The sequence below is a fragment of the Pseudopodoces humilis genome, chromosome 3 (assembly GCF_049639895.1).
Source record: "Pseudopodoces humilis isolate 2021_Gansu_Grassland_sample_001 chromosome 3, ASM4963989v1, whole genome shotgun sequence".
In the NCBI taxonomy this organism is placed as follows: domain Eukaryota; kingdom Metazoa; phylum Chordata; class Aves; order Passeriformes; family Paridae; genus Pseudopodoces; species Pseudopodoces humilis.
Genome location: NC_142202.1, coordinates 50,793,642 through 50,807,534, shown reverse-complemented (window position 1 = coordinate 50,807,534; position 13,893 = coordinate 50,793,642). Strand labels below are relative to the sequence as shown.

General features: G+C 42.5%; 1 protein-coding gene across 1 annotated transcript; it reads left to right on the top strand.

Moving 5' to 3' along the window:
- Nucleotides 1-870: 870 nt before the first annotated feature.
- On the top strand, nucleotides 871-12,131 carry LOC102102798 (p53 apoptosis effector related to PMP22). The gene is made up of 3 exons (XM_005518463.3): nucleotides 871-1,169; nucleotides 8,431-8,574; nucleotides 9,194-12,131. The coding sequence occupies exons 1-3, from the start codon at nucleotides 959-961 to the stop codon at nucleotides 9,427-9,429; spliced, it is 591 nt and encodes a 196-aa protein (XP_005518520.1). The 5' UTR covers nucleotides 871-958; the 3' UTR covers nucleotides 9,430-12,131.
- Nucleotides 12,132-13,893: the final 1,762 nt, after the last annotated feature.

The window sequence follows — 13,893 nt, the reverse complement described above, 5'->3', positions numbered from 1 at the left end:
TGGGCTCGTGTCTGCTTAGACAATGAATTTGCTTTGGGGATGGCCAATGGGGTGATATGATGGGATATGTAAGAGATCTTTTTGTGGAGAAGTGCTTCTCCCGTGACCAAAATTTTGGGTGTCCATTCATTCCATGTGATGGGGAAGCATTCATTTTGGTTATCTGGCATCTTGGGGTGCATTTTGAGTCATGGAATAGGAAAGGATCAAGATGGATGGGTCCTGAGTACCACTGTTAGTCCAATGCCCAGAACAGCCTGCTTGGAAGCCAGAGCACAATTGCAATGAAGCACTCATTAGATGGCCATTAGGAAACATGCATTTGTTTAATGTTGAGAGTGATGAGAAACAAATAATGGCTTCCTTGTTAATAAGGTCATATTACCATCCTCATATGATACCTTTCTTAAAGGTGTCTCTTTTTTTGTCAACTGCAAAAGCAACTTTTTGCAAGCTTTTGGTACTTGAAGTGGCTAACACCATCAGTGTTGGGCAATGCTGGTCGGTCTATCCAGCGATCAGAGAGGATGATGATGATCTCCACCCCCATGAGGAAGGCAGGGCTCGTGGAACCCCGAGAACAGCAAGTTTTTTTCGCCGTGGTTGCATCTTGGCGGCTTCTGGGCCACGACGGCAGAGCGGCAGCGGGTGCGGGAGGGTGGCGGACGGCGAGAGGAGAAGCGCGAGGGTGAGTCCAGCCGAGCCGGGCCGGGCCGGGCCGAGCGGGCCGGGCCGGGCCAGGCCGCGCTCCCTCCGCCGCTCTCCGCCAGCCCCAGAGGCCGGGGCTGCCGCCGGCGGCAGGCTTAGTCAGAGGAATGTGGGTGGGACTCCCTCCTCCCCGGCGCCTTAAAACCCCGCTCGGACCGGCACGCTCGCAGTCTCCCGTCCCGGCGGAGCGTCCCCGCCGCACCTCACCCGCGACGCCCGGACTCGCTGGGCGCGCCGCCGGCCGGGCACGATGGTGGTGTGCGGCCTCGCCTGCTGGAGGTGCAGGTGGCTCCTGCCCCTGCTGCTGGGCCTGGCAATCATCATGGGCATCATCGCCCTGGCGGGCCGGGGCTGGCTGGAGTCCGAGTCGGAGCCCTACGTGCAGCAAGCGTCGCTGTGGGAGAGTTGCACGCGGGGTGAGGAGGACCTCAACTGGAGCTGCGAGTCCCTCATGGATTACGGTGAGTGAGAAACCCTCCGAGGGACCCCGGGCAGTGGCATCGGGGCTGTTGACCTCTCCTAACTCTGTTGCGGAGCAGCTGCTTTCTGGAATGGAGCTTCCCTCCAGAACCAGTATCCATGCTGTTTTGGGGCTTAAACTAGCACCGAAACACAGGACTAGACTGCTCCAGAGCGATCTTTTTTTTTTTTTTTATCAGTACAACACTGAGAAGCCGGGGTGTTGATGTTTTCGGTTTTCCTGAAATTATATTACAACCAAAGTAAGATAGCAACTGGCTCCAAGTCTGTCTGCTTCCCCTGAACTCTCATCGGGCTGCGGTGCCGCAGCCTTACCTGGCACCAGGCAGCTCCCTCCCTGTGCCGCTGGCTTCCCCGGTGGGATGGCGAGTGTGGAAACCTTCATGCAGGGTGTCCCATGAAGAACCATGCCTGGACAGTAGTAAAACGTTATTTCCCTGACCCTTCGGGGGAAGAGAGCACCTCAATTTAACCCTCCTGGCCAGGGGAGTGCAGCTATTAAAATGCCTCCTGATCTACAGCTTAAAATGGTCTTATGGGGGTTCTCAGGCAGAAAAAAAAAAGTTCCTTCCTTTGTACCTCTCTGTGGCATTGGGGCCTAAATCAGGGATAAGTGTGTCTCTGTTTTAACTTGCTTAGCTGCTTCTGTATCTGGCATCGCCACTAACATTCTTACTGCACACTCTCAGTTTCTAGGTCTTTTGAGGGACTTTTTGTTTTATTGCTAGAACACGTGGGTCTGATTAAATCTACTTTTCCCTCAGACAAAATATTTCTGGACAAATAAGCAGACCCGCCTTAAGATCCTGGATGAGGGTTCTTTAGGGACTGGGGGGCTGGAAGGGCGTGTTTCAGCCGGGAGAGCTGGGACTGTTTCCCTGTGCAGATCCCTTGCTGCCTGAGCACGGCAGACTCACTTCCAGAAACTTTTTGTTGCAACACTCATGCACAAGCTAAATCCTCAATATGCTCTAAGAGAAGTGTCTTCATTTCTCAGCTGGGTGATGGTTTTGGGCTTTCCTGCAGGTGGAAGAAATCTGGCTAGTGAAAAATACCCATCTTCCCCATGAAACAGAAGAAAAGCTGGTGCAGAGTTGCTGAAATTTGCGTTGCACAGGGAAAAAGTGCTAATACAGTACAGCTGCTGGAATTTGTTTTCTCCTGTAGTGACACTGCTTCACACGTCCCTGAGTACTGATGGGTGTGTGCTTTGCGTCAGCCCTCAGCATTGTGGGACAAAAGTAATTTTCTGCAGTTTTTTTTTCCTAGTTAACAGGCTGACACAGAAGAACAATATCCTTGACTTCACTTGTTTAAACCTTGGCTTATTTAAACCAAAACTTATTTAAATCCTTGGCTTATTTATATGAATTTGCCTGCTCTCAAACTTTCGTAACATCAATGCCACTGTCTACTCAAATATTATTTACATCTAGAGACAGGATGTAACACATGAGTTCAGGTTTGATTTGTTTTGTTTTCTTTTCTTCTATGCTAATGCAATTACTGTCAAAATAGGTGAGGTCATTTACAAAGGAAAAAATGCCTAGCAGGCATTTATAGCACTGCTGCAAGAAAATAGAGGTTAACTAATTGAGATGCATAACTTGTGTTTTGCATACAATAATTACTGTGCTCTAACCATCCTGCACCTCTCCTGATGAAATGAAGACTTCAGAGTGGATCTCCATTAACAGAATGTTCCATTAGACAAATTCTTAATTGAGCTGTGGCATGTGTACGAGGAAGAGGAAGAATAAAAGCAGACGAGTCACTTATTTTAAATGAGGGGAAAACACAAACAAAGATTTGCAAATAGGAATGTCTCCTAAACTGCATAGCTCCTTAATGAACATTTTCAAATACCACATGAGAGGGAAGAAGTGAAAGGGAAAAAGACAAGAGGGTTGTCATGTGGTAGGGAGGCAGGGAAGGGATTTTGTTTAGAGTTCTTTACTGGTTTGTGTCTGGGAAGTGCCCTGGCTGGCAGCGTCTGTGTATTATCAAAATGTTGCAATGCAGAAGTGCTGCAGTGCACTACAATATGACTCAAGATGAGTTGGTCTAGACCATTGGAGGATCTAGCTGTTGACTGTGTTTAAAACATATCAGCAAGCCATCAGCTATGACAAAGATTATTTGCACTGTGTAATTTGGAAAGGATGATTGTCTTTAAAGTGATGAGATTGTAAATTTAGGAGCAATATTTATGGGTGGCTGTGCCCTCCTGGTTCTGAGTGACTGATCCCAGTGACTTTGCTTTGAATTAACTCTGTAAAAGATGGGCGTGTACATGTGCAGTAAAGGTAATCCCATTAGGTTAACTCTTTCCTATATTCCTAACAGCCAGTTGGTATTCATTACGTATACATCATACACAAGTATACATTAAATACATACCAGCCAACAAAGAAAAAGGGAAGCATTCTTCTGGGTCCTTAGTATTAAATAAATAAAAATTAAAAAAGAAAAGAAAAAATTAAAAAATAAAAAAAAAAAATAGGAAAGAGAAAAGGTGGAACCTGGAAGTAGGAGCCCAGCCTTTGTGAATCATGTTTCACTGCATCTGTGTCACTGTACCTATGTCCCTAGAGGCATGGACTTTGATACCACAGATTATAGGCAAAACTGAGTGCATGTGGAGACTTTGCTGAGGGGCCAGGTAAATAAAGGAGGAATGCTAAGTGTATGCTTACCTTCTCAATACACCTCCTTTTAGGCATGCTGTTGTCTGATTTGCAAATGCCACGATGCATTCAAGACGAACTAACATCGTTTATAGTGTCAGGCAAGCGCAGGCACTCGGGAAATGCTAATGGGAAAGGTGTAGCAGTTGGTGTCCCTGCCTACACCCAGAAAACACTTACTGCAACTTCCTGGTAAAAGATCCCAGTGAAATGTGAGGCTGGTGTCTCTGCCAGTGCACTTTGCTGGCTTCTGTGCAGGCACACTTCTGCTGCTAACGATCCAGATACTAAAAGTTGGAAATGTGTAGGATTGTGCCTCTCCTCAGCTCTCAACAGAAGTCAAGTTTGTACTAGAAGGCTTGTATTTAATATTTTGGTAGTTTAGCAATTGCTTTTCCCACACTCCTAAAGCCAAAACAGATTGTGATTCACAGTATCAATTCCAACCTGCCCTCCCAGCAAACCTTTGATTCTGGGCTCCTTTATGCTCATGGTGGGTATGCACATAGCTTCCTCTCACCAGTCATGCTACCATGGAAGTTTGAACATTTTCTGAGCAAGAAAGTATTGCTGATACTGCTCTTTTGCTCACAGTCCACTACTCCTTTATTACATCAAAAGAGGGAGGTATTTTTGGACATTCTGTGTAATGGGCTCTTGAGGCCAAACAAAGATTGCTACTGCCACTTGTATACACAAGAATATTACAGCTACATTGCAGAAACGTGCCCAGTCTCTGGAGGTCGTAATAAAAACTTACATTTATTCACGAGCTAACAAAACTATCTTTGGCTTCTGGAAGTGAATGAACAAAGATGAGTCTTGTTACTTCAAATCCTGTAGCAGTTCATCTTCCTGCTAGACTATTTTCACAGCCCTTTTATTGATTTCTAAAGGGAAATCTAGATTTAAATATCTAAGCCTATAGAGATTCCACCTCCTCTCTGGTGATGCTGAGGCATGGCTAAATGAAATCAGGAAATGTACTAACACTAAGGCACTGTTGCTTGCTTTCTTTTAATTTCATCATATCACTGGTGCTCATCATTAACATTTAGTAATCATGACCCCTCCTAGTTATTTGCATGATAACATTTGCAGCTTAGTTCCTTCCCATAGTAATCATTAGTGTAATGTAATGCTATGTAATAAAACTCTTAATCCTTCCTAATAATTACAGACCTTCGGCTTCTGTACAGTTGTTTTTTAAATGTTCTTTCAACACCAACATAATTGATAAATACTTTTCTGCTGATTAGATGAAAAGAACTTGACTATTCTTTGAGGCCAAGCTGACCTGGAAACACTAATAGCCCCAACTATTTCTCTGCTTTTCTGCTCTCCTATTCTTCTGCCTTCTTATTTATGCAGCTCCAAATGGCTCTGGTGTTCTTGATTGATTGCATAAACAGACATCATACTTAACGTTTATTTTGTACAAGAAATACTCTCTGCCAAATGAATGCATCTAAGAATTTTCTATTTTTATGGAAAAAGATTCTGGCTAAATGTCTTATGATTACAAGATACTTTTGAGCATAAACCAGGTAATCTGTCATTCTCTGACTGTGAGCAGGTCTCTCCAGCTCTTACAGCAGCAGTGAGAGGGCAAACCTGCACCTCTCCCCTCCTGGCAGCTGGGAGATGCAGTGAGAGGATCTTTTAGAAAGACAGGAGAGCTGAGTGCCTGTGGGGGCTTGATCAGCTCTCCGAAGCCTTTAGGAGGAAAAGGAGCAGGGAGAGCTTGACTTGATCAGTGTGGGGATGAGGGAGATCCTTCACAGAGGAACAGCAATTTCAGTTTTAGCTCTGCAGCAGCCCCTCTGCTGAAAACTCTCCCTGTCAGCAGGGGTGGCAACAGGTCATGTGGATAAGGAACATCCCAGGGCTGCATCCTATGCTCAGGAAAAGTACACCCTCCCACCCCAATCTCTCCCATCAGTCACTTATTAAAAGTCTTATATATACACACAATGTAAGAGAAATCTCAAAAATTAACCGTAAGTCCAGACATTTTTGCTGCTCTTCCTGTGATTCCCACAGGGGATCAAGTGTCTGGGCTGATAGTTCTGTGGCTGACTACACTCATCCAGCCCAGAGCACACCCATCTAGTGCTTTGGCCAGCACCTATGACTCAGTCTTATCAGGTCTTGTCAGCATCAACCTGCTGCTAACTGCTGTTGGAAAGAATAATCCAGCAGAAGAAAGAGTGGAAGGTACTGGATCACCAGCACTGAGCTCTGTCACACGTGAGCACAAAACTCACTGAGTTTCATAATGATGGTACCCACTGCTGCCTTGTTTCTGAAGACCTGAAGCAAAGCTGAGCTTGATATTAATCTTCCTGACAAGATATCTCCTGCTATATGTGTTGTCATTTTCTTATTGCCAGAGACAAGAAAATAAATCACTGTGAGCAGAGCCAGGGCTAACCTGTATTCAAAAGCTTATTACACTTCTAAAGAGAGTACAGATAATAAAGAGAGTACAGAGATATTAAAATGGCAGAGAGAGCGCTGTGGGCATTCTGCCTTGTACTCCTCCAGTTGTGTTTGTGTTGCACTAGACCTCAAGTTGTCTAATGTGCAGGTGTATTTGAGTTTACAACCTAAATTTTAACAAAGATGCCAGATTTGTCTTCTTACACCTTGTCAGCATAAATAACACATCTGAAAGGGAATATGCTATGGTAACTAAGCATTCCTTCGTGTTGTGCTTTTTTTTCTTAATAGGGAAAATATTGATATAAAGCTTGCCTAGATCATCTAGTCTGAGTGGGTTTTCATGGGCTGGCTGTGAGTAATGGTTACATATCCCTTTGTATTAGTTATCACTAAAGAAATCCTATTATGGAGACAATATTCAATACCTGCCTTAGGTATGACAGAGAATATTTTGTATGAAAAGATTTTATCAAACTATTGACGTAGCTCTAATCTCCAGACACTCATTAGTCTCCTCCCTGCTTCTTCCCCATAGCATTCCCTCGGGGAAGGGGTATGAGACATGCACAACTAGCTGAAGAAGAAATTTGAGAAGTTTTTGCTATCTTGAGTAGCTCCAGGAAGGGAGAGGGTAAAGAAGAACCTTTTTCTTATCTTTTCTGTGTCAGTTTTATTGTCTTCAGGTGGCAGTGGTGGTTGGGAGTTTTGGCAGAGATATGGCTGATGGATACCTGCTGTATTTTACTTTTGCTGTTGGATTAGAGGAGAAATAAACTAGTTCAAACAAATCTAATTAAAATAACTGTAAAACAAAATTTCACTTTCAGATAGCAAATTGCAGAGGAAGAATGGAGACTACGTTAAAAGCAGTGTATCTCCAAGGTTACTTCAACTGTGTTGGAATGGACAGCTCTGATGAAACAGTTTTTTGTTTTTTTTTTAATGTTCTGACCTAGATCTCACTGGCCTCTTTATTCCTACATTAGAGGGAGCTCAGGATCTGGCCCTACCTCTGTCTGTATGTGTCAAAGTAGAAACCCACAATATGTAGATGTGGGAATTGAACTGTGATGACAGCTGACTGGAAAACAAAGCACTAACCAGTATGGTTTAGCCCTTGTGGGCAGGTATCCTGCCTCCAGGGCAGGAACACCTTTGCTTGTAGCTATTTGCACTGGGCTCACCTAAATTACTTGGTTTCTGAAGAGGACAAGGTGTGTGAGGGCCTTTTCACAAGACTGTGTTACTGCCAAAGTAGAATTGCTGGCTGTTTTTCTAGGTTTTCCTGCTATTGTTGCCATGCCCCTGGCCCATGGTGGGTGATTTCTGGATGCTGGTGCCGCTCTGTCAGAGTACAGCCACTTGCTTTGTGCCCGAGCCTCTCCAGCATGCTGTAGCTTGGTACTAAGTAGCTTCATACACTCTGTTCCAGCAAATGTTAAAGTAATGATTCAAAGAGGACTCATCAACTTTTGCCTCAGATTTTGTTGTTTCTCCTCCACCTGCTACATTTTAGCTGTGAATAGATACTTATTTTCAAGAACTTTCTTTTTGTCATCTTTTCTGTTATTGTGGGTTTATTTCTTTTTGGTCATTCTTATTTCGCTCCACATACTCTATTCTTGCCATAAACAAACAGAAGTTTTATGCAGACAGCACTGTTATTTCCCAGCAGTTATCTCCTGTGGTGGTACCCTCTTGTCTGCTTTCACACTTCCCTGTGCATGAAAGTGGTTTTGTAAACTTGCATATCGAACAGGAGCTGTAATGATAAAGGGCATTGTCAGCAGTTGTGTGCCCTATCTGCTCAGATGTCTGTGGGTGTCCTACAGATACAGAGTTTGAAGGTATTATCTCTATTCTGTGCTGCATTCTATACCCCTCTTCAGCAAGACAAGTTAGCAGATAGGGAGTCCTGTGCTGCTCCAGCAGTGATGGTGGCCCCCTGCTCTCCAGCTGTGCTTTGCAGGCATTCAGTATTGCTTTGACATAAGGACATGCTTCTTACAGTAAAGGGTTTCAATAAAAAAAAAATTATTAAAGGAAACCAAAGAGCTCCAGTATAGGAGGGTACTGCTGTGTGTAATACCTTTCTTGTTTTATCTTCAAGGGTGGGGGAGAGCAGCAGCTGCCACATATCTCGTTGGCTTTGTGATCCTGGTCATCTGTTTCGCCCTTGCAGTCATCGCGTTCTCGATCGAGATCCTGCGCTTCAACTTTGTGCGAGGAATTGGAGGCCTGCTCTTTGTTGTTGGTAAGGCTGGGCACAAAGACAAGGTTATTTCAGATGTGAAACAGGCATCAGCAGAAAAACATGCTAGATGGAGCCTCCCTTACAAAATTAGCTGTCTTTGGTTTATGACTCATTTTCATGGGGAACAAGGGAAGGTTGAGTTGTGCTCTGAAAGTATAATGGGTAGGGAAGCTCAAGTGTCCTTTGTCAGCTCTCACTTTCCCAAAAGCACTATATGGGGACACCCAACATGACCCTGCATGTCATATGCTAAGACTTAAGAGCTGAGAGGCCTGGGTGCTTCCCAGCTTTCTGATGGGAGGAGGAGGAACAGGGCTCTGGGAGGTAACTGGCTCGGCAGGGCTCCCGGTGCTGGCTGTGGGACAGGACTGGTCACGGCGTGCAGGTATGTGCCTTAGCAACCTGGCAGTGGCAGCTGAAATGCTGCAGCCACATAGGCGTGGGGATCTGCCTGGGACAGAAGTCACGTACCTCTGTAACAATGCAGATTTGATTGCAGGTCTGAAGATAATCCTTACATATCTGAAGTATGCACTTATCTCCAGGTACCTTTTCTTAATGGGAACCGTAATATGTTCATTCTAACTTACTCCTGGTTTTCTTTCTTTTCTCTCTCTAGCTGCATTCCAGATCATTGGCTTGGTCATTTACCCAGTGAAATTCACAGAAGAAATTCCACTGACAGGAGATAACATGTTCAGCTGGGCCTATGGCTTTGGCTGGGCCAGCACTGTTGTTGTAATAGGTTGTGCTTTCTTCTTCTGCTGCCTCCCCAACTGGGAAGATGAAGTCCTGGGAAACATCAAGCCTACCTATTACTACTCCTCCCCAGAGAGAGCACCATACTTAAATTGAAAGATTAAGTCCAAGTACAGACAACTGTCAAAACAGAGGAGCACCTCTGATGTACATTTGGTGTGATTGTAGGAGACTGAAAAAACTCACCTACTTTTGCCAGCATATATCTTACTGTGCCTGGCAACAAATTAGGAAAAATATTGGCATCTTAAGCCAAATAGCTTTTACCCAAAGTATTATTTACATATTCTCATGTCAATTCAGTTTAGGTGGTTTACTTGCTCCTTCCCCTCCCAATTAGTTGAGTCATCCTTATTTTATTCAAATATTTTCTTATGAATATAGATGATAGTGTTTCAAGTGGAGAAAGGAAAAGGATAGATTTTAAACAACCCATTAGTGGGTACTGTGAGATAGGTTGCTTTTATTTCATATCTGACAAAATTGCTTTAAATGGAGCTAGGAGAAAACACAGCCTTCCAAGGAATGTTTTTTCTTCTGTAAAAGCCAGTCCCAAGGAAGAAATTTCTGTGATACTATCACAGTCACCTGCTGCATAAAAATCTGTTCTTATTCCTGTTACTGGACTGTTGTTGACTATTAACTATTTGAATTAAGAGGAAAATAAAATTAAAATTTATTTTCCACCAATTGGTGCTATTGGACAAGGCCTCTTCCAAAGCATGGAGCTGGTGTGTATGACATAACAGCTAATGTAATATTGGTGAGTTTGTGGCCACAGCAGAACTTGTGATGGAATCACATGTATATGTTGTCATGGATTCAGACATTAAACTACATACATTTTTACATGGAATATGAGGGATGCTGACTTAGAATGTATCTTTGGGCAGAAACATGAACTATTATATTTGTCTACCTTTGTAAAGTTTAAGTGTGCTTTTCATGGAAATCTTAGCATTAGGTGTTTAAAAACCTCCCAAATTTCTAACACTGGAGGTACCTCAGAGTTTAGTAAACTTGGGACTGCCTTGTGAGTGAGTAGGGGTAACAGGTAGAAATAGAAAGAAAGTTCTGTGAGCAATTTACATATGTAAACTTCATACAGACATCAGAGTAATCTGTCTGGCTCCTCATTTGTGTTTCTGCATCCAAATAAGTATTCCAGAGAGGCATAGCCATGTCTGTGTTGGTCATGGACCTGCAGCATCTTACAGCAGATTTAATTATGGTCTATAATCTTTGTCAGGGCTTTGTTCAGCTGGGAAAGAAGGAAGTTCATTTTTTGAACTCTTCCAGCTACGGGAGAAGCAGCTTTAGCAAAGACAGACTGAGGAGGATATAGGTGGGGTAGAAAGCAAATGCTGCATGTTGCTCTGTGTTATTTCTTACTCTCAGAACCTGGTACTTAGGAGAGGGTAAGTGTGTGGGTATGTGTATTCATGCACATGTGCAAAATAGAATTTAGAAAGCATTAACTGTCGCTCTATTAGGAACGGCTGGGATCGAGCAACACAGACTCTCATGGAGTTGATTAGGAGAATATCTCGTAGTTTATTACTTTAGCTTTGTTTTATAGACTGATACATGGAAAGTACAGAAAGGAAACTCTCATTGGTCAGCAAATCACTACATTACCATCATTGGTCAGTGGTACACACCACCCCCTGACTTTCTCCTGCAAAGAAAACAAGGGACAGACAAACAGCACCTGGTAAGGCTGTTTTCTGTCTCTGAGAATTGTTTTGAATCCTCCTTAAAACTTCCTAGGCTATTTTCTCAGGCTGGACTTGAGAAAGCTATGCGGCCTGCAATTTCTGCAGGCTTCCTACTGCCTGCTCCAGAGCTAGCATCCACACATTAACCAACAGACTGTAAAGCTAAAGTAATTTACAACTGATCTTTTGCAATGCCCTGTATTTCTTGTATCATATATTGTATAGCTTTCCATTTTGTAACACCTTTTTAAATTTGATAATGCTATATATTGCATGTGATCCTGTTTTAGAGAGGCCAGGTGATTCCTGAAGGTCCCTTCTAGGCCTGTATTTTATAACTTTACAGAGCATAAATGTCTGCAGACTTCAGAATTGTGTTACGAGCTCAGTTGCAGCATATACAATCAACTGTATTTGTGATTCCTGCTGAATAAGACAGTTCTGTGACAAATGTATCCTTTTAACATTTTTTTTCCCTTTTCTGTACAGTAATGGCTAGTGGGGAATACTGTGTGGGCTTACTTTATCATAAGTAATGATAGTACCTACTTCTAGTGAATTCTATGCACAGCAGAGAATCTCAAATCAGGAAAATCCTTGCACAACTAAAGCTGAAAAGGAGAAAAAAATGTAAGAAAATGGACACCTTTCCTAATGACAGGGAGGATGGCATGGTAATATGGTAATCATGTTTAGCATAATTTAAGTCTTTTGTAAGCTCTTTTATAAGCACTGGCATAAGTTGTGCTAAAAGAGCACTAATGTAAAATAAACTTGGCTCTGAATGTACTGGGAGGGGTAAAAGCATAACCAGCATGTTACACAACTAAGATGTTCCAGAGAAAGCTATTGCAAATAGTTATTAATTACTTTCAAGTGATACTAATGTATGTGACACTCGTTTCAAATGTGGTGGCTTAATTAAAAATGTTTTAACTGATGGTTGTAGAAACTTGGTGGTGTTTGTGGTTTGTATATTAAGTTTGTAAAATCAAACAAATAAGCCATTATTTTATTCTCTTAACTTGAATATCAGTATCCATAAAATGTTGGATTAATAAAATGAAGTTAAATACCTTATGTCCAGGAGGCAGCAATTTCATTTTCCAGTCAAATAAGCTTCAGTATACACTACAAAACATGTCTGTGCAGTTTCATTGAAGTCCCAGGCATAGAATGTTCTTTCCTAAGCCAAAACCTTTTAAGTGCATCACAGCTTAAGGGGGAACTCTAAACATTTTAAATACACAACAGTCTACAGGAGGTCTTGTGTAGGAAGTCTCTTCTTTAACAAAACTGTTCCAAGTGCCTTTCCTACAATGATCAAGAAATTCAAATAGTGAAAAAAGATGGTGTACTTGCCTGCTATTTTCAGTGAAGGCTGCACTTTTCCCATGATTAGAAACCTTCCCACTTCTAACCTCAGTTTATGCATGACCCATATTATAATCCTGTCCTAGTGGCATTTTTAAAGAGGGCAAATCAGTCAGTCACTGCTGTCCTACACCAACCTGTGGCTTCTGATTTCTGGAAAGACAGGTTCATCATTCAGCTGTTAATTTTATTTTTTTTTAAAATCTGTCCTCTTCCCTAAATGTCTTAATTTTGAAATTCATTTAGTACCCTGAATTTTGGTGTCTTGCATGTGTTTCTTGGGTTTTGGTTCCATGCCTCCCCCTTTTTAATTACTTCTAATTTTAAATAAACAAATAGGAAAAATATTTTGGTTTCTTTTAGATTTTCCTAAATTCTCTCAAGATAATTGCTGGGTTTCTATAATGCCCTTCTTTCATCAGGAAGAAAATCTGTACTCCTGTTTACCTACCAGTCTGTATTAAGCTGCAACCTAAATCTGTGCGCATTGAAATCACCTGAATATCTCCAGTGAGCTTCAGGCTGTAGGGTTGTTCCTTCTAATCCAGCTCGTGAGAAGAGAGAGCAGTTCAGAGGAATCTGAGAAGTTGGCCCTTGTCTCAGGAGAAGTTATGAGCAATTAAAAACGTGCATGACTGAGTGCCAGGAAAGACTAATTGACCTGAATGGGATGATTAATGCTTAAATCTCACGGCTATGGGAAACAGCTGCCACACCCCACTGGGATTTGGTATTTTTAGTTGACACAACAAGTGACTAATTTTTCAGACAATTCATTGACAAGATAGAATTCTAAGATTATTCACCTGACCTTTCCATCCTGCATAGAAGGGCTTTAGGACATAGAATGCATACATAAATCAAGGGAGTGTAGTAACAGCTCATTTGGGAGGGGGGAGGATTGTTATGGTGATAAGCGATCCAGAAACAAAAACAACTGCATGCTAAGAGAAAATGTTGCACACATACACACACAAAGAAAGTTGCTGAGATCATTGGGCACTTACAAAGTAGTGATAAACCAAGCACACATATCTATGGAAATCAAAATGCTTCAGGGGTTGCACAGCATTTGAGAGCTGAGGTACTGGTCCTACAACTCAGAGCAGTGGGGGTTACTGGCAATATGGAGCAGAACCCTGAAAAAACAGGTTAATCTGTGCCAATAGGTGAAGTAGCACAGGTTTTTAAATGGACTTGGGAGATGATACAACCAGAATAAAGTTTAATTAAATCTGGAGGATGCATTTTTCAAAAATAAGGATGCTGAGTTTCTAAATTTGATTCCTGTAACAGGTGTCAGAACAGGAATAGTGAAATCCTTATGCAGGGGGTTCACAGAACCTGGTAAATGGCAGTGTTACTGCACAGGTGCAGCAGTTTTTATGTGTAGATCCCATTTCATGCACATGTGCTGTGTATTTATGAGATAATTCCAATGACTCCATGATGCAGGTCTGCACTGGTA

Bases quoted from the DNA above. Each gene is read 5' to 3' on its own strand.
- LOC102102798 (XM_005518463.3), top strand. From the start codon at position 959: ATGGTGGTGTGCGGCCTCGCCTGCTGGAGGTGCAGGTGGCTCCTGCCC. The intron at 1,170-8,430 runs GTGAGTGAGAAA...TTTATCTTCAAG, and splicing joins CGAGTCCCTCATGGATTACG to GGTGGGGGAGAGCAGCAGCT. The intron at 8,575-9,193 runs GTAAGGCTGGGC...TTCTCTCTCTAG, and splicing joins AGGCCTGCTCTTTGTTGTTG to CTGCATTCCAGATCATTGGC.